Below are 27,752 nucleotides of genomic sequence, written 5' to 3'. Positions count from 1 at the left end.
AAACCTCTCAGTTTATGCCTTTCCCACTCTGCCTCTCCTCTCAAAGGTTCTACTAAAGATCAAACATGACAAGCCAAGGACAATACTGATTGCAGCAGATAGGCCATGCCAGCACTGGTACCCCCTCTTGTGCAGTATGACACTGCTGCAACCATGGCATCTGCCTTAGACCCCTTCCCTGCTGTCCCAGTAGGTGGGCCAGATTCTGCACCCTCAGCTTCAAACCCTGAACCTTGCAGCCTGGCTAATTCCTTGAACTCTTCTCTAGCATCCCTCAGTAAGCAGGTGCTGGATGTCATTCTGGAGGCAAGGAGGCCAAGTACTAGAAAATCCTATGCTGAAAAGTGGAAAAGAGACTGTTCCTGGAGCCAGGCTCAGGGGATGTGCACAACGGTGCCCAGCTTATCTCATATTCTACAGTACTTAACAGAAATGCTCCACAAGGGCCTATCCTTTTCTCAATTAAAATTCATGCCTCTGCCATTTCAGCACATTATAATACTGAGCCACCCCTCTTCTCTCACCTCTTGCTAAAACAATTCCTTAGAGAGACCAAAAATGTAAGACCTCCCCAGGAGAGCTCCCACTCCAGCCTGGGACCTTAACTTTGTATTGGAAAAGCTCACTCTTCCCCCCTTTGAGCCAGCTGCAACAGCAGAGTTGAAATTATTTTCTTGGAAAACAGCCTTCTTTCTAGCCATCACTTCAGCAAGAAGAGTGTCTGAATTACAGGCCCTCATGGCAGTGGAACCCTTCATTATCTTCTATGCAGACAGGGTTTCCCTCAGGACTAATCCTTCCTTTATGCCCAAAGTGGTGTCTAGTGTGGCCCTAAGTCAGTCCATTCATTTGCTTACTTTTTTCCCTAATCCACAAAACAAAGGGGAACAAATACTGCACTCTCTGTACGTGCACAGACAACTTAGATTTTATTTGGACAGGACTAAGCCTCTCAGAAAGTCTAAACAGCTGCTAGTTGGCTTCGCTGCAGGGGCAGAGGGGAAGGCCATTTCAAAGCAAACCTTTTCCAAATGGATAGCCCATTGCATTCATTTCTGCTACAAGCACCATGGAAAGCCTACCCCACAGGGGAGAAGATCACATTCCACCAGGGCTGCATGTACCTCTGTGGCTTTTCTCAGAGGAGTCCCTACCAGGGACATCCTAGAAGCTGCTATCTGGAGCTCTGTACATACCTTCACCAAGCATTACCACCTGTCTATCTGTTCTAATTCCAGAGCTGGATTTGCCACTGCAGTCTTGCAGGGCTTAATAGCTGGCCCTAATGCTCTGTAACTTCCTCCTCCCTTCCTTAGCTTTGGGAATCAACCCAAATGTGACGACTGCAACAGTGAAACACAAAGAACATAGTACAGTTGTGTACACTTACCATAAATGTAGAAGTTCACGTGTATTCACTGTTGCAGTCCTAGTTACCCTCCCTCCAACCCCCTGACTTGTCTTGGCGCTACCTTTCCTTCATGTTTGGTATATTTATTTTTTCTGGTGTATTTGCTTTTTGATGGGGGTATACCATACCATATAATTGCTTCCTATTGTGGGGGCACCTGACATCTGGGGCAAGAAAAAGTGATGTAATGGTGTCGGCTGCATGTTTTATATCCCTGACGACCTGACGTCATGGAAGAAGAGACAGCATCTAACCAGAAATCCGAAGACTCTGGTATTCAGGCCAGCTGAGGGCTACCTGCAGGCAGATACCCCAAATGTGATGACTGCAACAGTGAATACACTTGAACATCTACATTTATAGTAGGTGTACACAACTGTACTTTACATATACTCTTTATGCTTGGCAGTGTTGTTCTGTGGCTGCAGTTACATATGCTCTTTATGCTTGGCAGTGTCGTCGTTCTGTGGCTGCAGGTACACTCTTTATGCTTGGCAGTGTCAACATTCTGTGGCTGCATTCACATATACTCTCTAAGCTTGGCAGTGCCGTCGTTCTGTGGCTGCAGTTACATATGCTCTTTATGCTTGGCAGTGTCGTCGTTCTGTGGCTGCAGGTACACTCTTTATGCTTGGCAGTGTCAACATTCTGTGGCTGCATTCACATATACTCTTTATGTTGTTTGTGCTCAGTCAGTAGGCGACATCTGACTTGTGTGGAACAAGGTCTGGATATGCTATTCTGTGCTGCTATGTGATGTCACAGCATATATAAAGAAGAGGCACACATACCCTGATTATGAGAACAGGAGAGTAAAATGTTGCCTAGCTGGAGGTTGCAGAAAAGGAAATCACAACAGTTAACTATTGTGGAAGGCCTACTCATAGATGGCATCTTATACTGTGAGTACATGTGGTTTTCAAGCATTTTTGCAGAGGTACTGCACTTTCAGTGTTGGGGGCTCTGCTTCTATACCCCAGTCCCTGTATAGAATCTTATAACTAAGTTTTCACACCTTGGGGATTAATTTTTCTTCACTGTGATGTGACCTTAGATGTAGTATATTTAGAGATCAGGAGTGTGGGGCAGTACCTCCCTAGAGCAGAGTTGCAGGAGATCTGCCCCCGCAGAAATATTTAGTGAAACACTGCTTTATTTCACGTACCACAAATGCATGCTGGTTGTTCTCTTTGACTGTGTGTGTTCCAGGTCAATAAGCAGTACCATCCTCACCAATAGGTCTTTGTGGGAAACGTTGCTGTGGCAGTAAAAACGTCAGTGTTTTGGATTTGATTCAAGTATACAACACGGTGATTTTGAATATTTGTATGCAGTTGTGTGATATTTGTGGTGTAACAGTTTTTATTGCGTATATTGTATGTTTGTCAAGAGTGTTCACCAAGTACAACCTAAGATTTCTCAGTCAGAGGCCATTCTGGTGGTGTAAAGGGGGAAAAAACTTACTGCTGCCCAGCCATCCCGGGTTTGATTAGCAGCTTGGGCTATTGATGCAGCAGCAGGGAGGGATGGGGGTGACCATCCTGGGAGGAGGGTGCTAACTGGTGAGCTCCCTAAAGAGGAGGTGTGGTCCAAATAGCAGATTTGTCCTCGCACACAACCAGTGAGCATGGAGGCAGAGAAAGGAAAACAAGGGTTGCACATATAAAAATAAAATAAAAAAAAACAAAACACACAAAAAACTGAGCCCCTGACTCACCCTTAGGATCCACTACTGTCCCCGGTAATACTGGAGCATGTCTAGTAGGCTTCAGGAGAGTGGTGGTACACCCAGAGTGGACAGTACTGGATGCTACGCCAGTATCAGTGAAATCCGGCAGGACAAAAAAAAAAAAAAATTCTCACTCAGAAAATGTGATGATGGTGTCTGCCAGTGTTAACACTGGAGTAAATGGGGAGAGTTCAGCTGCTGAGAACGCCTGGGTACCTGAGTAGATCACTGATGTATTAATGAGCATGTGCTGAAATGTTACGATATACAGCTGGGGTGGCCTGCCTCAAGTACAGCTGTGGTGAGTACAGTCATGCAAGTCTATTCCATCAGGCATTCATCCCTCCTGTTTTATGGCATGTACTAATAAGGCATGAATAAGGCTAGAATAGGACTGTGCCAGTACTGACTTGTGCTTTTCCTGCATTGTCACAGGTTCAGCAGTTACAGCAGGTACCAGTACAGCATGTGTACCAGAACCAGGTGCAGTACGTGGAAGGGGGTGACACCAGCTACACAACAAGCACTGTGTAAGTATGCATCATACAGTGTGACAAGGTACTTACGAGTAATGCGCTTAACTGGTGTTTTAAAGTTAGCTATCAGCAGTGACCTATTAATCACTGAGATACATGCACATAAGGAGCAAGGAAACACTATACATATATTAAAAAAATAACACTTTGACACAGCATGTTATACCCCACCTCCTCGTCCTGCTTTACTAAGGAACTGACTCAGTTCCTGGTGGGAGTGATGCAGGAGTTGTTACTTGTGTGTGTCGTACTGATGTCGAGCTTCTAATTAATTAAAAGAAGCATACGACTCCCCTGTGAGAGATGTTCACAAGGCAAACTAGCATTTACTTAGTGTAATGACTACTGGACAGTTTTTCAAACAAACATGCTTTCCTGTTATTTTTCTGCCATTAGTGTCCCACAGTCATTGCCACTGGTTGGAACATATCTGTGTGCTTGCATTACAGTCCATCCATCTGTTTTGTGTGTGTGTGTGTGTGTGTGTGTGTGTGTGTGTGTGTGTGTGTGTGTGTGTGTGTGTGTGTGTGTGTGTGTGTGTTTGTGTGTTTGTGTGTGTGTGTGTTGGGGGGGTATTTCTGCCCAGGTTGTAGAGACACTGAATGCACTGCTTTAGTGAGAGGTCAAGCTGTCATAAAATTGATACAGCTGTTTGACCACCTTTGGGGTTCTAAATTCAGCCTGCAACTAGTGAACCAGAGGTACATGTATTTTATTTTAATTCGATTTCTTGCTGCAACATCTGTTCTTCTTTGGGAGACTAGTTCTGTTTGAGTTGTAGTGGCATTTAAGGTACTGTTCTAGCAAGCAGTTGGGCTGTAATATAGCCAGTGTAGCTGTTTGAACACCTTTGTAGTTTTAAACTTGATCTATAGCTACTAAAGCATGTTACATTTTGCATTTTATTTTTGTTTTGTTTCCTTAGCAACGTCTTTTGTTCTTTGGGAGACTAATTATGCTTTGGTTGTACAGAGGGATTTAAATCCTTCAAATACCTAGAACTGGCTTGATCAGTCACTAAACTTCCATTTCCAGATAGACAAAGTGAGATCCAAAATAAACTCCCTCCTGTCCCAAGCAGCCAGAGGAGCCATTGGCAAAGGAGTTGTCCTTCTATTTTCATGTTGCAGTAATCATAATACGAGGGATTCTCCGTCTAGGCGATCTGAATGTCTGGCCAGTGTAGCCAAGCCTTTTACTAGTGCAAGGTACTTGGGAAGTTGCACGAAATTACCAGGATGTGTAAGCCATGAAAGTCACGTTGAAAGTCACGTCTGCATATGCCATCCTCAGAACTTCTCTGCCGCCAGTCCGAACGCCACCTTCTGTCATTCGTCTGATTGCCGAGTGGTTGCTGTTTTCAAATAAGTGCCCTGTTGGAGGATATTTCTTGTATTTTTTTTTTTTTTTGCTACTGCATGTTTTTGGAGATTTATGTCATCCAAGAAAGACAAGTGCCATTGTGGAAGACAGATTCCATGCAAAGATATTCACTACCAGTGTCTGTTCTGTCTAGGGTCTGCACACACTTAATAAAGCATTTGGGATTTGTCAGGCATTTGTCCCTAAGATGCTCCACAGTCATCTGTCTGCTTTAAATATTTATCTGGAGAACCAGAGACTAAAGTGACTAGCACTTGTTATGGAGGATACATCGGGTCCATCTGGTCTGTCCAGTGAACCTCCAAAGGAGAAGATAAAAAAACTTAGGCCCGAATCTTTGGCTGCTCCTCTGAATCCAAACATCCCTCTCAAGGCTGATGAAGACCCGGAGGCCTGCACAGTTGCTGACAATCTTCTTGCAGCAGGTACCGCATTGTAGGCCACTAAGGAAGTTGCTATTAGCACATCCACAGAGATTTCACAGATGTCTAGTCAGGATGGTAAGGGGGAACCACGGCTCATCTCTTTGGGCGCCCCTTGAAGTACTTCTCACTACATAGCCAGTGAAAAGAGTTCAACGTCTGTGCCAGAGTCAGTCCCTTCTGTTGGTCCCTTCTGTTGGTCCCTTCCTCTCAGCTTAAAGCAGATCCTCCTGTTAAAAGGAAATGGAAGCTGTAGCATGTTTCACCCCCTCAGGACCCTACTCCAGACTGGCAGGCCCTTTCACAGGGTATTGTTAAAGCCTTTATTTCTTTGAGACCTTCCTCTGCTGCTTCTCTTCCTCTGGTTTCTCCCACTTCAGTTCCAAGGAGCTCTAATTTAGAGCAGGAGCCTTGAGCCTTCTGAAGAGGAAGTTTCCTCTTCAAATGAGTGTGCTGTTCCACGCAGATAGCTTCTCCTTTGGGTTCTGCTTCCCCTGAAGTAGAGTCAAATGGCACTGACTCCACTGAGGAGAACATGTCATTTGGAGAAACCATTTCTAGGATGAGAGACTTCTTTAAATGGGACTACTTTCAAGTCTCAGAGGTGCAGAAGAGGTACTATGATCGCTTACAGATTGAACCCCCATTCCTCTTCTGCTGTACCCTTTGTATTGCGTGCCTTTTTGGATGTCTTCTTGTGAGCATCTTGACTGTCAACCCCTTGCCCCAAAAAGGCCAGATAGAGTTTACAAGGTGCCAGAGGACAGTAAATTTTGTTTTAAATGTCCACTTGCAGATCCTGCTGTTATCTCTGTGTGTGCAGATAGACCTTCTGAACTTGTGCCTTCCACTTCCTTACTTCCATCTGATAAAGACAGTAAGATGATGGAGAGACTGGGTAAAAAAAAGTCTGTACTTCATCTACACTGGCCTCAGGGGCCATTAATTACCAAACACTTATGTCCAAATATGTTTTGGCCCTGCTGTCACAGGCTTCACAGCTGCTGTCAAGGTTCGGCTCTCCTCTCCTCTGTCTTGACAGCCTCTTCCCAAGTGACTCATCGTTCTGTAAAGTACAGCTGTGATGCAGCTGAAGCATGTGCCAGATCAGCTGCATGTGGTTCGGTCCTTACAAGATATTCTTGGTTGACATTACAGCCCCTGCCTGATGATGTCAATCCAAAACTTCTGGATGCTCCTCTTGATAACTCTCCTCTCTTTGGTGCTAATGCTGCTGCTCCTCTTTTCAAACCTGTTCAAGAAAAAGAGGAGTTACAGAAACCTAAGCATATTTTTATGTTCCTAGTGAACCATTCAGGAAGTCCCTTCCCACCAAAGAGGAAGATGTTTTTGCTCAAACATGTTTCTAGTTCCCAGGAAGGATGGCCCGTGGAGACCCATCCTAGACTTGTCTCACCTCAGCCTCTTTCTTCAGGTTCCTACTTTACGAATGTTCCCCCTCCAGACCTTGTTGCCACATTTACTGCCTCAGGCCTTTCTGCTTTCTCTGAACATCAGACATGCATATCTTCATATCCCCATTCATCCCTTTTTCAGGAAATACTTACATTTTTAGAGACGTATAAAGATCTTTAAAGAAGTCTCATTTTTCTGTTGCTTTTCTCATTTTCAGTTCTGTGCTTTGCACTTTGGACTCTCGATGGCCCCAAGAGTATTCACAAAATGCTTGGCTCCTGTTATTGCCTTTTGCAGACTTCAAGGAATACATATTTATCATTAGCGGGATGACCTGCTCATTCAGGTAACTCATCCAGAAATTCTGCTGGAGAATCTCCACACAACCATCAGCTTGCTTCTAAGCCTGGGGTTCACTGTCAATTACAAGAAATCCTCCCTCACTCCATGTCAGGACCAGGTCTTCCTGGGGTGCAGGATAAGGGCATATATCATGATGGTGTTTCTGCCGCTTCAGAAAGTGCAGTCTTTTCTTGCCTACTTTCAGCACCTCCAACCATTCACTTCCTTGACAGCCAGGGAGTTTCTCAAACTTCTGGGTTTCATGGCATCCATTATTTCTGTGCTACTCTTGGCCAAGCTCCATGTGGCAATTCCAGTGGTTTCTGAAATCTCTGTGCTCCCAGCATGCACATCCCCTGGGTTTTGTTCTTCCTTTTCTTCTTTGGCTGAAGAAAGAAATGCAGTGGTGGATTCAGCAAATTTCATTGAACCCAGGTCTACCTCTGCAGCGTCTTCTTTCTGTGCAGGAGCTGATGTTCATCGTGTTTCACTGTTGCAGTCATTACATTTGGGTAATCTGCTGTCAGGTTGCCCTCAGTCGGCCTGATTAACAAAGTCTTGGGTCCTGCGTCGGTTGCTGTCCCTTCTTCCATGACGTCAGGGGTATAAAAAATGCATCTGACGCCATTACATCAGTCTTTCTTGCCATGCGGTGCCCGAAGCAGAAGCAGTTCGCAAGTGCCGGTCAGCCGATTCCTGAAATTTTCGTTTTCGAGTTTCAGAACCGAAGTCTTCAACTTAAAGCTAAGTACCCCGTTGGGGAAACTTTTTCTTGCTCCTTACCGATGTCAGTAAAAGTTAATAATTATATTACTTGTGGAAAGCAAATAACTCGTAAGGATTTTCATTTGTACTGTATTCCTTACCTAGGCCCTGACCACGATGTACTTTGCTGTCGGTTTTGTGCTTTATTTAATCAGTGCACTATCCATCGTCAGTACATTTTTGCTTCAAAATATTTTGGTTCTCAGTTTAATTATCCAGAAATTACATTGGTTAGTCATCCGACTACCGTAATACCGAAAAACGCAAAGAAAAAGACAGAGACAGCCCGTTGAGGTCCAAAACTGCCGACAACGCTTCTCCTAAGCCAGTTGCCAGTTCGCCGGTACTCAGTGAGGCGCTTTCGCAGCCCCTGATACCCGCTACTTCTGATTCGCAGGCCTCTACTGAGACCCATTCAGAGTCCGGTATGCCGCAAGATGCTTCACATATGGAATCCGCGGATGTCTCTACCTTGGATGTATCCGGAGCCGCTGAGCAGACACCGGCTTCTGAGGGTGTATTCAGGCCTACAGACTTGCATATTAAACCAACTCCAACTTCAGTGCTAAGGCCTAAATCTCGATCTATGTCTAAAAACCGATGCTCAGGCCACATGTTCAGGCCCCTATACCTAAAAAAACAAATGTTCAAAATGGCTGAAGATTTAATTACTCTAATCAGGGGTAGTCAACCCCCCCCCCCCCCCCCAAGAGGCCTAGGATTGAATTTGACTATGAATCTTCTGAACAGGACTCTTGTTTCTTCTGACTCTTCTAATGATCTGGATTTGTCCATTCCTACTTATGAGGAATCTGATGCAGAGGATTCCATTCCCTCTGCTTCTCCACCTGAGGATTTCTCTTTTGGGGAAACTTTACATACCTTAAGGGAGCATTTCCACTGGGAACTTCAGGATTTCTCTGAATCCAAAAAGAGGCTTAGGGATTTCCTTCTTCTTCCTCAGCATAGGCCTTTGGCTATACCTCCTGTACTAGATATTGTTGATGTGTTTTCGGTATCCAGTATGGCCCCTGATTACTTGCCTACAGCCTCTAGCAAACCAGTCAGGTACTACAGGGTTCCTGAATCCCACAAATTCCTTTTCAAAAATCCTGTTGCAGACCCTGAAACCATTTCACAGGGGCCCAAGGGCATTAGGGCTTCTACTGCTAAAAATCCTACCCCTTCTGATAGAGACTCCAGGCGCTGGATAGATGGGGTAAAAAGGTTTAAACTTCTGCAACCTTAGCAATCAGGGCTTTAAACTGCCAATTCCATATGCTAAAATATCAACACCATATCATGGGACTGCATAAACAGAAAATGATGTTGATTTCTGACTGTGTGGAGAATAAAGAATTGCAGGATTTATTGCATTCAGCTGAACAAGTTGGCAAACATACTTTGCAGTGTGGTTTTGATTCCGTAGAGGCCTCTTGAAGGGCTGCTGTTACTGGGTCTGTGCTTAGAAGGCATGCTTGTCTTAAGGAGCAATCTCTGCCTGATCATGTTAAAGCAAAATTGTTGGATGCTCCTTTACAGCAGGACCGCTTATTTGGCAATAAGGCTAATGAAGTTCTAAAAAAGATGGAAGATAAAGCTAAATCTATGCAAACTGTGAAAGATTTCTTACAAGTGCAACCTCCTAGATTTAGTAGGCATTGGCCTGCTAAGAACTGGTCCTTTCCAGCTCCTTCCAGAGCCACTACGGCCAAACCCAGACATTCCAAAACCACCAGGTTTCAGTCCCAAGGGACTTTCAGAATAAGCAATGGGGTGCTTCCACTTCCAAATCTGGAAACAACAAGACACCACCCTATGGTAAACAGTCTCAATGACTTCCCTTTGAAATTACTAAGTACTTACCTCTTAGTCACCCCTTTGGGGGAAAACTGGCTCTTTATTCAAAAAACTGGCAACTTATAACCCAGGACAAATGGGTTTTAAATATAGTGTCCCAGAGATAAAGATTTCATTTTCACACGCTGCCAACACCAAATGGGTGGCCAGACCTGCCCCCAAATCAGTGGGCAGAGGCTCAGAAACAAGTACTTTCCCTCCTAAACATGGGGGCTATTCAACTAATACCAGAAGAGGAAAAGGGACAAGGTTTCTATTCCAGACTTTTCCTGGTACCCAGAAAAGACAAATCATGGCGTCCAGTTCTGTACCTGTCTACTCTAAACACCTTTCTGGACATTACAAAATTCAGGATGCTGACTCTTCACCAGTAACTTCCTATGCTACGCAAGGATGCCTGGTTGGCAACCTTCGACTTAAGAGGCATACCTGCATATCCCAATCAAGGAATCTTGCAGAAGAATCCTACCCTTCAAAGCAGGCTGCGTGCATTATCAGTTCTCTGCACTGCCCTTTGGGTTGTCTACTCTGCCCAGGGTATTCACAAAGTGCCTGGCTCCAGTAATTGCATTTTGCAGGCAAAGAAATATTCAAATATATCCATACCTGGACGATTGTCTAATTCAGGCAGAAAACCAGACCATTCTTCTAAAACATCTGGCGTTTGTAAAAAGACTTCTAACCTGTCTAGGGTACACCATAAACAAAAAGAAATCTCAATTGGTACCCTCTCAAAAAATTACATTCCTGGGTGCAAGCTTGAATATAACTGCCCAGATGGCTTTACTTACGCCAGAAAAGCAAATTCATGTGGTGATTTACTTCAAACAGGCGGCCACAAAAACCCTGCTATCTGCAAGGCAAATACTGCAAGCCTTGGGGTTCATGGCCTCATGCATTCTTCTAATTCCATATGCAAGACTGCATATGAGTAAACTTCAGTGGTACTTAAAAAGCTTATGGAGTCAATATTGTCACAGCCTGGAAACAATGATTCCTATCATACCTTGCCTGTGCCTAGAGATCCTATGGTGGGCAGAAGCCTGCCACCAAAACAAGGGACTGCCATTCACACCACCTCCTGCCTCCCAAACCCTAACTACAGACGCATCAGACTATGCATGGGGGGCTCATCTGGCAGGGACGTGCATTCAGGGCAAATGGAGCCCAAATCAAATGCATCTTCATATCAATCAAAAAGAAATGCTAGCTGTACAGAATGCACTGACAGCCTTGAAGGACTTCCTTCATCCAGGGCAATTACGGATAAAGACAGACAGCACCATCGTTATGTGGTACATAAACAAGCAGGGGGGTACATACACATTCCTACCCCCTCTGCAGACTAGCCATGGCATTGTGGAACACGGCCTTGAGCTACCAAGAACAACTACAAGCTCAATTCCTGCCAGGAAAGCAGAATGTTCTGGCAGACGAACTAAACAGAAATCTCATGGACCCTCACGAATGGAAACTGGAACCATGGATTTTCAACATGTTGACACACAAATAGGAGCCCAGACAAAGATCTTTTTGCCTCACCCCAGAACTACCAGTTGGGAGGGTGGCCTAAAGGTTAAGGTGTCTGCCTTGTAAGCACAAGGTGCAGGGTTTGAGTCTCACAAAGGATAATTGGCTAGGCTTAAAATGGCTCACAAGGGCAGTTAGCTTAGTACTAATCTATATTTAAACTAAAGGAGTGGCGAAAGCCACATAACTATGGGCTAGGCTTATAAATGCCCTTGGGCAGATAGCCTAGTATGAACCTAACCTATGACAAATTTTGCACAAGAACTCATCACAAAAAAGCCTGGAAAGTGGATGCTCTGTCCTTCAGCTGGAAAAACGTATCTGTCTATGCCTTCCCTCCTCTGCCTCTGCTCTCCAAAGTTCTACTAAAAGTCAAACAGGACAAACCAAAAATTATTTTGATTGCTCCAGACTGGCCTCGCCAATACTGGTACCCACTCCTGCGCAGTGTGTCACACATTTTTCCATGGCACCTGCCTCAGACACCTTCCTTACTGTCACAGCAGGAGAACCAAATTCTGCACTCTCAGCCCCAAACATTCAATCTTGCAGCTTGGCTAATCACTTAAATTCACCCTTAGCATCCCTCAGCAAACCTGTGATGGGTGTCATTTTGGAGGTGAGAAGACCTAGTACTAGAAAATCTTATGCTGACAAATGAAAAAGATTCTGTCCCTGGAATAAATTTCAAGGGATGACACGCACAGCAGTGCCCAATTTACCTCAGATTGCAATACTTAACTGAGATGCTTCATAAGGGCCTGTCTTTTTCTTCCATAAAAATCCATGCCTCAGCCATTTCATCTCATTACAACACAGACCCCCCCTTCTCTCATCCTCTTCTAAAGCAGTATCTCAGAGGGGCCAAAAACTTGAGACCACCCAGGAGAGCTCCAACCCCTGCCTGGGACCTTAACTTTGTATTGGAGAAACTCACTCTACCTCCTTTCGAGTCAGCTGCAACTGCAGATTTAAAATTTATTTCCTGGGAAACCGCCTTTCTTTTAGCAATCACTTCAGCTAGAAAGGTATCTGAATTACAGCCCCTTAGGCAGTGGAGCCTTTCATCATCTTTCATGCAGACAGGGTGTCACTCAGGACCAATCCATCATTCATGCCCAAGGTGGCATCCAGTGTGGCTCTTAATCAGTCCATTCATTTGCCAACTTTCTTTCCCAATCCACAGAACAAGGGAGAGCTGATTCTGCATTCATTGGATATACACAGACAAATTAGATTCTACTTGGACAGGACTAAATCTCGAAGAAAATCTGAACAACTGCTGGTAGCATTTGCTGCAGGGGCAGAGGGAAAGGCTATTTCAAAGCAAACCATTTCTAAATGGATAAACCATTGTATTAATTTCTGTTATAAGCACCATGGAAAACCTATCCCTCAGGGGATCAGATCTCATTCCACCAGGGCTGCATCTACTTCAGCAGCCTTTCTCAGAGGTGTTCCTACCAGGGATATTCTAGAAGCTGCTACCTGGAGTTCAGTTCATACTTTCACCAAGCATTATCACTTAACAATTTTCTATAAATCCAGAGCTGGCTTTGCCACTGCTGTTTTGCGGGGCCTTATAGCTGGTCCTAATGCTGTATAAATCCATCCTCCCCACCTTAGCTTTGGGAATCTACCCAAATGTAATGACTGCAACAGTGAAACACGATGAACATAATACAGTTGTGTACACTTACCATAAATGTAGATGTTCGAGTGTATTCACTGTTGCAGTCCTGGTTACCATCCCTCCAGCCCCCTGTTTTTCTTTTACTATACCTCTACTTTCTTTTATTATGCTTAAAAGCCTTTTTGGTGTATTTGCTTTTGTTTGGAGGTATATTTTTGTGTTCCTTATTTTATATATACATATATATATATTTTGCTCCCCATGTGGGGGGCACCTGACATCTGGGGCTGCTCCCATTTGGGGGGCACCTGACATCTGGGGCAATAAAAACTGATGTAATGGCGTTGGATGCATGTTTTATACCCCTGACGACCTGACGTCATGGAAGAAGGGACAGCAACCGACGCAGGACCCAAGACCTTGTTAATCAGGCTGACTGAGGGCAACCTGCCAACAGATTACACAAATGTAATGACTGCAACAGTGAATACACTTGAACATCTACATTTATGGTACGTGTACACAACTGTACTTTCACAGATGCCTCAGACTCTGGGTGGAAAGCATCACTGGGAAACCTGAAGGTCCAGGGTCTTTGGTCCCCCTCTATAAGAAGAAGCACATAAGCATCAAAGAAATGAGGGCTTTGAATTTTGCTGTTCAAGCTTTCCAGTCTTCTGTTCACCCAGGCCACCTGAAGCTGTTCACAGACAAGACCACAGTTCTTTGGTATGTGAACAAACAGGGAATGGGGGACGACAAATTCTTATCAACTGTGCAGGTTGGCTGTTCAGGCTTGGGAGATTGCTTCCCAGTCAAAAGTCACCTTACAAGCTGTTTACATTCCTTCTGCTCAAAATGTCATGGCAGACGCTCTAAGCAGGTCCATGACTCAATCCCATGAATGGATGCTCCACAGGGATGTGCTTCTGGACTTTCTCCACCAGAGATATACTTCAAATAGATCTTTTTGCCTACTCTCTGAATAGACAACTTCCACAGTTTTCTGCCAGAGTCCCAGGTCCTCTAGTATGGAAAGTGAACACTCTTTCAATATCTTGGAAGGGGTTGCTACTTTACACATCTCCCCTTCCCACTTAATCAGAAAGTTCTCCTGAAGAGTCAGCAGGGCAAACCAAAAATCTAGTTGGTAGCCCTCTTTTGGCCAAGATAGCACTGGTTCTCTCTTTTTCTGCATTTAGCCAAGGGCAATCATCGCAAGTTACCTCACAGGGTGGAACTCCTTACACAAGACAAGGGATCACTCATTCACCCACACTTAACAACCCAGAACCCAACTCCTTGGGTCATAGGCTTCTGATCCCTTTCTGACACCTTTTCTCTGAGGATGTGCTCAGGAGGCCAGGAAACCTAATACTTTGAGATCCTACTTATCTAAATAGGAGAGGTTCTCTATCTTGTGTCTAAAGAAACAGCTAGATCAATTTTCAGTGGATATCCTTGTAGTTTTATCTTACTTGTGTGAGCTGCTTAATGCTGGATTGGCTTATTCTTCTGTAAAAACACACTTATCTGCCATTTCTGCATGTCTGCCCCTATCTCCTCCCTTAGCGTTTAGGCTAGAGGTTAACCTTTTTTCTTAAAGGCATCTATGATGCCCATGCCCTGGATCAGCAATCAAGGAGCCTCAATCCTCACCACTAACACCAGAGAGAGTGTTTCATATATGAGGAAAGGATAACAAATACACATAGTAAAGTGCAATTTCCCTTAAGAGCACACAGACATCACAGTCAGTCCAGGGCTGGTCGCTCCCTTGTTCTCCAGGTCCCCAATAAGACTCCCCACTGGCACAGCTATAGGGTCCAGATCTCAGCCTAGTGGGCAAGTTAAAATCTCCAGCTCCCTCTCTGTCCAATCAGTGCTTCGTGTCCCTGCCCAGGTAGCTAACACACACACACACACACACACACACACACACACACACACACACACACACACTTTGAGATAAGAGTTTACACACCCACACAGACACTTCTGGGGAAGGCTGGCACAGGTTCTCCAGCTGCAGCCCTTTTTACCCAGACTATACGGTAGTACCAGCTGCCACTACCCACTAATAATTATCAACTACTCAAAGGCCCTTAAAAGGGTGTCCAATTATTACTGTGCAATATTATTATCCAGTTGGTAGATGTGACGAAACAGTCAAAGCTTATTTTGAGTGACCTGGACAGTAAACTCTATAAATATGCAATGTACTCTAGAGCTTAAACTATCTCTACACAAAACAGCCACAGTTAAAAGGTTTTAAAATATTTAATAATAAATAATTAAAACCACAAGACAATACTTTTTACTACACAGTCAGTGCTAGTCAAGAGCTCAGAAATCACACAGAAATACTTAAAATAATTCAGTAGTACAGTTCTGACATCACAGAAAAACACTTAGTCTAATCTTTCTAATTTCTAGCTATTTGTAAAAGAAAACACGCTTCTAAAATAATTTACTTACATAGAGCAAGGCAAAGTGCTGTGAGTTGGATACTCAAGGCAAAAATGCTTCATGTCTTCTGATTCTCTCTGTTTAAATTGCTGTTGTAGTTCTGATAAACATTACATAATCTTTTAAACTTTCCTGGTGTTCCCAGGCTACACATTAACTCCATTTACATTCTTAACATCTCCCTTTTGTTATCTTGCAGATGGTCAGGAACAGAGCAATAAAAGTACATTTGCATGTTTAAGTCTAGCAATTTAACTCTTGGTTAAAATAATAGAAATAGTTTCTTAATATAGACTTTTTGGCACTGCTGTCACTTCAGAGGGTCACCACATGCTTTTACTTTGTTCAGTAGAGTGCACTGTTGTCACATTTATTTCCAGTTCCACATGTAACAGTATTTCTTTACTTTTAAGACAACAAGCATGTAGTTTACATTCATATTTACAGATGATAGAATTATCTGCACAATTCTATCTGGCTAGGCTGGCAGCTTTCACCCTTCTCAACCAGTCTCCACAGCATCCTTCATGTAAGACCTCCCAGGAAACCAGTTCCTCCACACTGGGATTTGAATTTTGTACTGGAAAAACTCACCCAAGCCCCTTTGAGCCTACCGTCATGGCTTCTTTAAAGCATCGCACTTGGAAGACTGTGCTGCTGGTGGCCATCACTTCTGCTGGAGAGTCTCTGAACTCCAAGCTTTAGTGGTATCTCAACCTTTCCTCATTTTTCACAAAGATAGGGTCTGTGTGCGTACTAACCCTTCTTTCATGCCCAAGGTGGTTAATGATTTGTTCCTTAACCAATCTATTAATTTGCCTACCTTTTTTCCCTAATCTCAAAATTCCAGTGAAAGGTTATTACATACTTTGGATGTGCATAGAAAACTCAGATTTTACCTGGATAAAACCAAGTCCTTTAGGAAATCAGAGCCACTTTGTTTCCTTTCACCCCAGGGAGCTGGGTGATTCGGTGTCTAAATAGACTATCTCTTCGTGGATTTCTAAGGCCTTTTCTTTTTGCTACGTTTTCCATGATAAAAATCTCTGTTCCGTAGTAAAAGCTCATTTCATTAGGACTGTTGCTTCATCTGGGGCGTTTTTCAAGGGGTTGGAGACTGCTTCCATCTTGGAGGCAGCTACATGGTCCTCTGTTCACACCTTTATCAAACATTACAAGCTGGATGGCATCTCCAGATCTAGAGCAGGGTTTGCCAGGGCAATCCTGCATGGTTTTGTGGAGAGTTCCTCTGCTCTATCCTCACTTTCCCTTTCATGAGCTTTGGTACTCTCCCTCATGTTATGAATACTGCAACATGAGAATAGAAGGACACAGAACAGTTGTTGTCACTCGTCCCTCTCTATTAGAGATGACGAACAGGCTGGGTAGTTTGTTTATATGCTTTATTACATAGAAACACATCAGGATGGGTAGTAGCTTTACAAAATGTAACTGAACTGATTAACAGACAGACTACACAAACATACATGCTTACATCTCAAAAGCTTTGTACAAAGTGGCAGTCAGGCTCACAGTATTTATACACTTGTGCAAGCCCCTAGAAAGCTTTGTAAAGCTGTATACACACACACACACACACACATACATACACACACACACACACACACACACACACACACACACACACACACACACACTGATCTACATTCTCCCTCTTAAATAGATTGTCTTCAATGAAATGACATTAGAATAAGACATGTAATAATATATAAACATTAGAAACAAACACAATGTTCATGTCCAAGTTGCTGTGTATCTGTTACATGGTCTGGAAGTATGACCTGATCAGTCTTCGGTGAAAAACTCTTATCAGGAATTTCAGGATTCATCTCGGGAACAGAGATATTTACTGGAATGTCCTCAGGAACTGGAACTCTGAACAACTCACTCTGAGATAGAATATTTCTCACAAACTGGGTGCTGTGGTACAGGCTCAGACACCAGCATCAAATGTTTCCGATTCTACTTAAACTCTGCTCCTTGTAGTTCGACAATGTATGATGTCAGCTCTGGGCAAATACTATTCACGACTCCAATCCAATCATAACTTTTACATTCTCACTGTCTCTCCTTCACATAATGGATTGAGTGGTTTGCTGGACTTATTATAATAAGACTTCTGGGCTAGGCATTTGTTTAATAGGTGGGCTTTCACAAATCTGTTATTCTTAGCACTCGGAACCAACAACTACTGCTGACTGGTAAGGTAGTTGTGGTTTGTCTCAACAGAAGTCTCTTGGCAAGTAAACCAAGATGTTTATCAGGAGGAACATTTCTGAGATTCAAGAGATTCAGGAAAACGTCACTATTATCTCATTTCGACTTCTCTAGCAACTGTTTTGCACTTTGAACTTGCATGTTCAACCAAACCATTTGACTGCGGGTACTCAGGACTACTTGTGACATGTGTAAAGTCCCACTCTTCGGTGAATCTTTTGAATTGCTGGCTAGTAAACTGTGTCCCATTGTCAGAAATAAGTTTGTGCGGACTACCATGGATTGCAAAATGACGCTTCATCTTAGTAATGACAATAGTGGATGCTAGGTTAGGAAGTGGGTCAATCTCGAACCAGTTAGAATAAGAGTCTAATAACACCAAGTAATGTTGACCATTCCACTCAAAAATATCAGTGGCTACTGTCGATCAAGGTAGTTCAGGAATCTGGTTTAGCTGAAGTGGTTCCTTCTGTTGATGTGGCTTTGTACTATTACATACAGAACAAGATGAAAGTACTCTTATCAATGTGTTGTGACATAGACGGTCAAAACACTAGTCCTCTTGCCCTTCTTTTTGTAGAATCATTTCCTGGGTGCCCACAATGCAAGACAGTAATATACTCCTGTTGCAAGGACTTTGGAACAATGAATTTTGAACCTTTCTTGATGATACCATTATCAGACAAAATTTCATCTCTGTATGCAAAATGAGATTGCACTTCTTGAGGTAAACTAGATTGCTTTGACAACCACCCTTGATCGATAAAGTGGTTTCTGTAAAACAGGATCTGAGGCTGTATGACTTCTAAGCTCTTTGAGACGTGTGGAAGAAAAATTACTCACTTCCATGATTTCAAAATCAAGTTTCTCATTCTCATGCTGTTCAGTGGTATTTGTAGGTGGTCTGGATAATGTATCAGCTAGGTAAAGAAGTTTGCCTTTCATGTAGACAAGATTGGAACTCTACTTCTGCAGTTTCAATTTCATATGTTGCAATCTATATGGAGCTGAATGCATAGGCTTTCTCAAAATAGTAACTAGTTTGGTAGTCTGTTTCAGTCTGGATAGGTCTACCATAAATATAATCATGGAACTTTAAACATGCAAACACAATTGCCAAGAGTTCTTTCTCTATCGTAGCATACTGCATTTCAGTTTGGGTTAGAGATCTGGATGCACAGGCAACAGGTTCACCCAGGTTGACCCTCTTGAAGAATGACTGCACCAAGACCAAATTTTGAATCATCACAGGAAAGAGTACCTGGTCTGTGTGAACATCATAGTATCTGAGAGTTGGTGGACTAGCAGTTCTCTGTTTTAGGGCATCAAATGCTCTTTGGTGGTGGTCCAGCCATGACCAGGATACATCTTTACGTGTTAGCTATCTAAGCAGTGCTGCTAGTTGGGGTAAGTCTGGAATTACCTTCCCTAGGTAGATAATGCCAAGAAAGCATTGAAGGGCTTGAACATTGTCTAGACCTGGGATCTCAGGAATGGCTGTTTGCTTGGAAGGGTCTGGTTGTAAGCCTGAACTGGTAAACAAATGACCAACATAAGTAATTTCTCATAACCTGAACTTGCATTTCCGAGGATTCAGCTTAAGATTCACATGATGAGCTGTTTCCAGAACTTTCTTGAGGTTTCTGTCATGCTCAGTTTCGCCATTACTGCCTACTAGAATATCATAGTAGCACAGGGGTACTCAGAAAAAAAATTGCTCAGTTGCACATTGAAAGACTTCACTGGCAGAATTTATCCCAAATAGCATTCTCAAAAATCTGTACCTGCCAAACAGAGTACTGATATCTTATCAAGCAAAATTCGCCAAAATTAATTATTGCATCTAAGAGAGAAAAAACAGTGGCATTTGGCATCAGAGCCACAACTTCAACTGTACACATTGACTGAAGTGTTTTCAGTGCCTTGTTCAAATGTCATGTATCAGTACATATTCTGATATCATCTGAGCTTTTCTTATGAGCTACCTCCATGGTAGATACCCATTTGGTTGGTTCATCGACTGGACAAATTACACCTTGCTGCACAATTTTGTCTAACTTGGCTTTGACTCTGTTCTGCATAGCTACTGGAACTTTCTGGGCTGGTCTGACAACTGGACTGACATCTGGGTCTAACTTCATGGAGTACACAACCGGAAGCTTGCCTAGTTTGTCTTCGTAAAGATCAGCATATGTAGAGAACATATACTGGGTGAAATTTGAGCAGTGGTCTTTTAAACTAACATGATGGACTTCCTTATTAAATAAAAGCAGTCCCATTTTCAAACTGTCTGTGAGCCCTAATAATGACTGGACATGCCTTTTGACCACATAAAATAACAAGTCGTAGCTTCTCCCAGCAGAGCAACATGAAAGCCCTCAGTTTGAAACTCTTCACCACCAACAAGCTTTACCATCTTTGCCATGTCAAACTTTTCACCAGCACATACTAGAGCAAATGTTTCTGCAGACATAACATTGCACTTTGAACCTGTGTCAGCTTTGAGCTCTATGGGTCTAACATTTATCCGAGCAGTACAAAATACTTCATTCTTTGCCCATAAGTCTACTGCATTGACTGTTTCACCAAGCACTGACACACCATCAACATAAAGAGTAGGGTTGTCACAGTCTAACTGATCAACTCATTTCATAAAATGTTCCCTTTTAATAAAAGAATGTATGCCCTTTGATTTACAAAACCTTTTGAAATGATTCCACGTATTGCATTTGTGACATTGCTGACCAAAAGCTAAACATTTTTCCCTTTTAGGCTCATGACTTCTTCCACAGTTACAACGCCTTAAAACTTGCTAGAAAGCTGCTGCGGGGTTTCTTTATGAGTGTTGCAGGGTTTACAGTTGGCAGCCATGTGCTTAGGACTGTTTATGTTAACCACATACTGCATAATATCAACACGGTCTTTAGAAGTTACTGGAAGCATGCATCTTTCATTTGCAAGCATATTTGTGTGCTTTTCTGTAAGCTCATATATCTGACAAATCTCAGTGGCCTTATTCAAAGTTAAATCACTGTCGCAAAGCAAAATCTTTCTCACAACGTCGTCTTTAATATCACACACAAGTTTGTCTTTTATCAACGCATCCTTTAAATTATTTTGTTTCTCAAATCGGTTATACATGCTGCAAAAGTTTCACCAGGCTTTTCATCCTTTGTGTAAAATAAGTGCCTTTCCATTGTAACATTCGTTTGGGGGTTACACGTTTCTCTAAATTTACATTTTAAACACTCTGGGTTCTCCCTTGACTCAGCCAGTATAATATATGATGGATTTCCCCCTCTCCTGCTAAGACATCAGGTGCATACACAAATTAACGCTCCCTTTCTGTGCCTTCTGAACCAGCTAAATTAGACAGAATAAATGCCTTTGTATGGTCATCTTTATCAGAAAATGCAGCCTGTATCATAATCTTGCTCAAACACTCTCCAGTTCTCTGCAATATTATTTTAAAACTCCAGTGGAGTTGATTTCCGAACTCCATCTGCCATGCCAACAAATTATGCCCAAACACTGAAAAATATGGCCCTTGTAAGTGTGTATGAACATGCACACAGCCAGCATTTGTAATAGCATTCAAATGCACACTGAACTCTTTGAAATGCTTTACTTTGCGAAATATACTCTGTAATGGCTGTATTTTGTGAACTAACTGTACTGTAATACTGCACAAACATGCAAACATTTCAGACAACTTGAATAACTTTGATTAATGTGAAAAAGTTGTGCCTAGCGAAAAAAAAATGTGGTTGTTTCCTTCCCTTATTTTATTTGTTTTATGTGTTTCTTACTTTATTTCAAACATTGTCTGTAGTTATTTCAAGTATTTCTGATATATCATAGTATCAAATATATCTGTTACATAGAAATTTGTTTACAGCGTCCTGAATGCTTTGTTTCATATTTTGCGAACAAAGAAATAACCTGAGCCAGTTTTAATACCTGAAATTCGTTTCTGACCTGTTTTGCAAAATTATACATGCAGTCGGGATGATTCACTCCTATATATTCCTCCAGTGTTAACTGAGTGCCTCTCAGTCTAGAACTGAAGAATCTGGTCTCTTTCTGGCCACAAGTCCTTTTAGATATGCCACTTCTGACACCATGTTGCTCATCCCTCTCTATTATAAATGACGAACAGGTGGGGTAGTTGGTTTATATGCTTTATCACATAGAAACACATCAGGATGGATAGCAGTTTTACAAAATATAAACAAACTGAGTAACAGACAGACTACAAATATGCATGCTTACTTCTCAACAGCTTACTACAAAATGGCAGTCAGGCTCGCACGTGCTCAGTATTTATACACTTGTGCAAGCCCATAGAAAGCTTCTTAAAGTTGTACACACACACTGATCTTGTCATAAACATAGATGTCCTTCTCTTCCATGTTGCAGTATTCTATCCCACCCTCCTTCTCCCTTGGTCCTTGTATTTCTCTGGATGATAGTTTGCCTCTCCTTTTTATCCTTGGACTGGTGTTCTGACTGGGGCTTCAGTTCTGAGGATGGTACGTGCGGACATTACTTTTATGGTGTACGCATCCTGCTGCCTTCATGCGATGTCCCACGTACCTTGCAGTAGTAAAAGTCTTTTGTATACTGGCCGGACATTCGAGTCATCTAGATGGAGAATCCCTCATGTTATGAATACTGCAACATGGAAGAGAAGGACATCTATGGTTATGGTAAGATTTTACACAACTATTCTTTCTCCTTTCTCATCTTGAAAATGGACTATCATTTTTTTTCCTTCTCCTTTCAAGAAAAACATTTTTACACTCCATTCTAGCACTTTCAGTCAACTCATTACAAAATCGCCTGTCTGTGAGCATCACTGTATCACCATGGAAAAAGCCAAATGGCTACCCATAAAACAAAACTCTAACCTACCTTTAGGATCCCAACACTACAAACTACTCCAGCACCACATAATCTACTCCTCTTGCAGCTAGACACTTCAAAAAAACCTTGTCATACAACTTGAGATACTACTCACAAGCACACCAACTCTCATTACCCCAGAACCAAACTCCACAGCACTGCACATGCTCTGTCACACCAACTCTCATTACCCCAGAACCAAACTCCACAGCACTGCACATGCTCTGTCACACCAACTCTCATTACCCCAGAACCAAACTCCACAGCACTGCACATGCTCTGTCACAGCAACTCTCATTAGCCCTAGAACCAAACCCCATAGCACTGCACATGCTCTGTCACACCAACTCTTGTTACCCCTAGAACCAAACCCCACGGCACTGTACATGCTCTGTCACATTAACTCTCATTACCCCAGAACCAAACCCAACAGCACTGCACATGCTCTGTCACACCAACTCTCATTACCCCAGAACCAAACCTCACAGCACTGCACATGCTCTGTCACACCAACTCTCATTATCCCTAGAACCTAACCCCACAGCACTGCACATGCTCTGTCACACCAACTCTCATTACCCCAGAACCAAACTCCACAGCACTACACATGCTCTGTCACAGCAACTATCATTAGCCCTAGAACCAAACCCCACAGCACTGCACATGCTGTGTCACACCAACTCTCATTACCCCTAAAACCAAACTCCACAGCATTGTACATGCTCTGTCACACCAACTCTCACTACCCCTAGAACCAAACTCCACAGCACTGCACATGCTCTGTCGCACCAACTCTCATTACCCCTAGAACCAAACCCCACAGCACTGCACATGCTCTGTCACACCGACTCTCATTACCCCTAGAACCGAACCCCATAGCACTGCACATGCTCTGTCACACCAACTCTCATTATCCCTAGAACCTAACCCCACAGCACTGCACATGCTCTGTCACACCAACTCTCATTACCCCAGAACCAAACTCCACAGCACTGCACATGCTCTGTCACAGCAACTATCATTAGCCCTAGAACCAAACCCCACAGCACTGCACATGATCTGTCACACCAACTCTCATTACCCCTAAAACCAGACTCCACAACATTGTACATGCTCTGTCACACCAACTCTCATTACCCCTAGAACCAAACCCCACAGCACTGCACATGCTCTGTCACACCAACTCTCATTACCCCTAGAACCAAACTCCACACCACAGCACATGCTCTGTCACACCAACTCTCATTACCCCTAGAACCAAACCCCACGGCACTGCACATGCTCTGTCACACCAACTCTCATTACCCCTAGAACCAAACTCCACAGCACTGCACATGCTCTGTCACAGCAACTATCATTAGCCCTAGAACCAAACCCCACAGCACTGCACATGCTCTGTCACACCAACTCTCATTATCCCTAGAACCTAACCCCACAGCACTGCACATGCTCTGTCACACCAACTCTCATTACCCCAGAACCAAACTCCACAGCACTGCACATACTCTGTCACAGCAACTGTAATTAGCCCTAGAACCAAACCCCACAGCACTGCACATGCTCTGTCACACCAACTCTCATTACCCCTAAAACCAAACTCCACAACATTGTACATGCTCTGTCACACCAACTCTCATTACCCCTAGAACCAAACCCCACAGCACTGCACATGCTCTGTCACACCAACTCTCATTACCCCTAGAACCAAACTCCACACCACAGCACATGCTCTGTCACACCAACTCTAATTACCCCTAGAACCAAACCCCATGGCACTGCACATGCTCTGTCACACCAACTCTCATTACCCCTAGAACCAAACCCCACAGCACTGCATATGCTCTGTCACACCAACTCTCATTGCCATTATAACCAAACTCCACTGCACTGTACAAACTCTGTCACAGAAACTCTCATTACCCCTAGAACCAAACTCCACAGCACCGCACATGCTCTGTCACACCAACTCTCATTACCCCTAAAACCAAACCCCTCAGCACTGCACATGCTCTGTCACACCAACTCTCATTACCCCTAGAACCAAACCCCTCAGCACTGCACATGCTCTGTCACACCAACTCTCGTTACCCCTAGAACCAAACTACACCGCACATGCTCTGTCACACCAACTCTCATTACCCCTAGAACCAAACACCACAGCACTGCACATGCTCTGTCACACCAACTCTCATTACCCCTAGAACCAAACTCCACACCACTGCACATGCTCTGTCACACAAACTCTCATTACCCCTAGAAGCAAACCCCATATTATCCCTAGAACCAAAGTCTACAGCACTGCAAATGTTCTGTCACACCACCTCTCATTACCCAAAAACCAAACCCCACAGCACTGCACATGCCTTCTCCTCTCAGGGCACCTACTCTTTGGCAAGTTCTCCCCACCGACATTAAGGAAATCAACACTTATTTCAAATTCAGACTGCAGCTCAAAAACTATTTTCTCATCCAAGCCAAGTGCTCCAGCTTCAGCACGGGACATCTCACCTAACCTGTCTCCTTTCTGAGTCTCTTCTCCTCTCTCAACATTCACTTTATTGTACATTATACTCTGCTTGATTGTACATTGCACCGTTTGTTCACTGGAATGTATGCACACATTTTTTTATGTAATTATTTTATTTATTTATTTTACATTTGTTGACTGGGATAGTCCAACTGGATAAATGTCCATTTTCTGCGAAGGCCCGGGGAGAAAAGCTCCAAGATAATAATTCACATTGAACAGCATTTAGCACATATAGTACTAACTTATCATAAAACACTTTACAAAACATAACATTACTTTCGAAGTTAAACATACATAACATTACATTCAGGTTTAAGACACACTGAGCAGCAGTTATACAATTGACCATTCCTGAAATGGAGTAGTAGAAAAAAGTTAGAAGTAGTTGAAGGTAAGGCACCTAAGAAATAGAGAGGTCACTAGTCAGGATTAGTGCAAGGACATAACCAATGCGTTTTGAAGTATTTCTTGAGTTTGTTTTTGAATTGAGTTAGTGAGGGTTGTAGGGTCAAGTCAGCTGGGAGTCTGTTCCATATTTTTCCAACAGAGTTGGCAAACAGAGTCCCCAGCTGAGTAGTTGGATTTGTATGTTTGAACTAGGAGTCTAGTGGATGATCGCAGTGGCCGGATGTTAGTGTAGGGGCTGATAATATTTTTTAGTGCAGGTGTATTTTCTGGTTGGTAAAGGACTTTATGTGCCACTATTAGCTGGTTGAACTGCAGTAGGCTTGGCAGTTCAAGCCATCCTAGGTGATTTAGGTTGTGACAGTGGTGTGTCCGATAGGCTATGCCAGTAGCAAATCTGGCAATGTGGTTATAGCAGGATGATAGTTTATTAAAATCTGTTTTGTTTAAGTTGGAGAATACAGGTGAGGCGTAGAGAAGAGTTGATAGCAGATGTGAACGGGCAATTGCAGTTCTAGCAAGTGGGGTAAGGAAAGGTTTGATTCTGTAAAGAGAGCCAAGTTTTTTATTAGTAGTTTTGATAGTTTGATTGATATGTGCATCAAACTTCAGGTTATCAACTATGACACCCAGTAGTTTAGTTTGGGCATCTAGGAAAATGAATTAGTCTGGACTCTTCTGTTTTTGCTTACTTTTCTGTATTTTTTGTGAAATGTTTTGCTTTTCACCTGGGCTGAGCCTGAAATTGGCCGATATTGATCAGCGTACGACCCGGTAAACAAATATAGTTACGTAAATAAATGTAAGGCACCACGTTAGCAAGTGGTCAGGCTATAGGACAGGTGATATAGTTGGTGTAAGGTGCACATTGGAGGAGGTGAGTGGCTCTGTTCCAGTTTGTAAAAACTGTTACTGGTGACTCATTTATAAGTTTTTGGTTTTAGTTCTGTAATCTGTGGGACTCTGAACAGCCTATAGAACTTAGACTTCAGCATGTTAAAGCAACTTTAATTTTTGATTTGTATTCCTTGCGCGAAGATAATTTTAGCAAGGTTACTTAGCAATGTGGTTGTCTTTTTAGTGCATGTTAGCGAAGTGAATCTGAAACAGTATCTGACAGTCAAAAAGACAAAATAAATTTTGTTTAAGAAAGGCATTTGAGAGAGGAAGAAATTTTGACCGTAGTTACAGTGTAATCAAGAAGCAGACAAAAATGAGAAAGTTTGAGACAATTAATGAAATGTAATTTGTTACTGCTGGGGCAACAAGCAGACAAAATGAAAAGGTTTGAGACAATTAATGAAATGTAATTTGTAACTGCTGACGCAACAAGCAGACAAAATGAAAAGGTTTGAGACAATTAATGAAATATAATTTGTTACTGCTGAGGCAACAAGCAGACAAAATGAAAAGGTTTGAGACAATTAATGAAACGTAATTTGTTACTGCTGAGGCAACAAGCAGACAAAATGAGAAGGTTTGAGACAATTAATGAAATATAATTTGTTACTGCTGAGGCAACAAGCAGACAAAATGAAAAGGTTTGAGACAATTAATGAAACGTAATTTGTTACTGCTGAGGCAACAAGCAGACAAAATGAGAAGGTTTGAGACAATTAAATGTAATGAAATATAATTTGTTACTGCTGAGGCAACAAGCAGACAAAATGAGAAGGTTTGAGACAATTACTGAAATGTAATTTGTTACTGCTGAGGCAACAAGCAGACAAAATGAGAAGGTTTGAGACAATTAATGAAATGTAATATGTAACTGCTGAGGCAACAAGCAGACAAAATGAGAAGGTTTGAGACAATTAATGAAACGTAATTTGTAACTGCTGACGCAACAAGCAGACAAAATGAGAAAGTTTGAGACAATTAATGAAATGTAATTTGTTACTGCTGAGGCAACAAGCAGACAAAATGAGAAGGTTTGAGACAATTACTGAAACGTAATTTGTAACTGCTGACGCAACAAGCAGACAAAATGAGAAAGTTTGAGACAATTAATGAAATGTAATTTGTTACTGCTGACGCAACAAGCAGACAAAATGAGAAGGTTTGAGACAATTAATGAAATGTAATTTGTAACTGCTGACGCAACAAGCAGACAAAATGAAAAGGTTTGAGACAATTAATGAAATGTAATTTGTTACTGCTGAGGCAACAAGCAGACAA

At 42.7% G+C, this 27,752-nt stretch overlaps 1 protein-coding gene across 3 annotated transcripts in view; it reads left to right on the top strand.

The window, feature by feature from the left end:
• RFX1 (regulatory factor X1) overlaps window positions 1-27,752 on the top strand; it is a 1,726,663-nt gene that overhangs the window by 653,639 nt on the left and 1,045,272 nt on the right. For all 3 annotated transcript variants that reach the window (XM_044057089.1, XM_044057092.1, XM_044057093.1), the window contains exon 8: window positions 3,576-3,670. In XM_044057089.1, coding sequence (XP_043913024.1) covers window positions 3,576-3,670 — 95 coding nt within the window. The remainder of the gene's footprint in view (window positions 1-3,575; window positions 3,671-27,752) is intronic.

Source organism: Protopterus annectens, chromosome 15.part0 (genome assembly GCF_019279795.1).
Source record: "Protopterus annectens isolate FY-2018-M chromosome 15.part0, PAN1.0, whole genome shotgun sequence".
NCBI classification, from domain to species: Eukaryota; Metazoa; Chordata; order Ceratodontiformes; family Protopteridae; genus Protopterus; species Protopterus annectens.
Note: the sequence above shows the minus strand (reverse complement) of the source record. Positions and strands in the feature narration are given on the sequence as shown.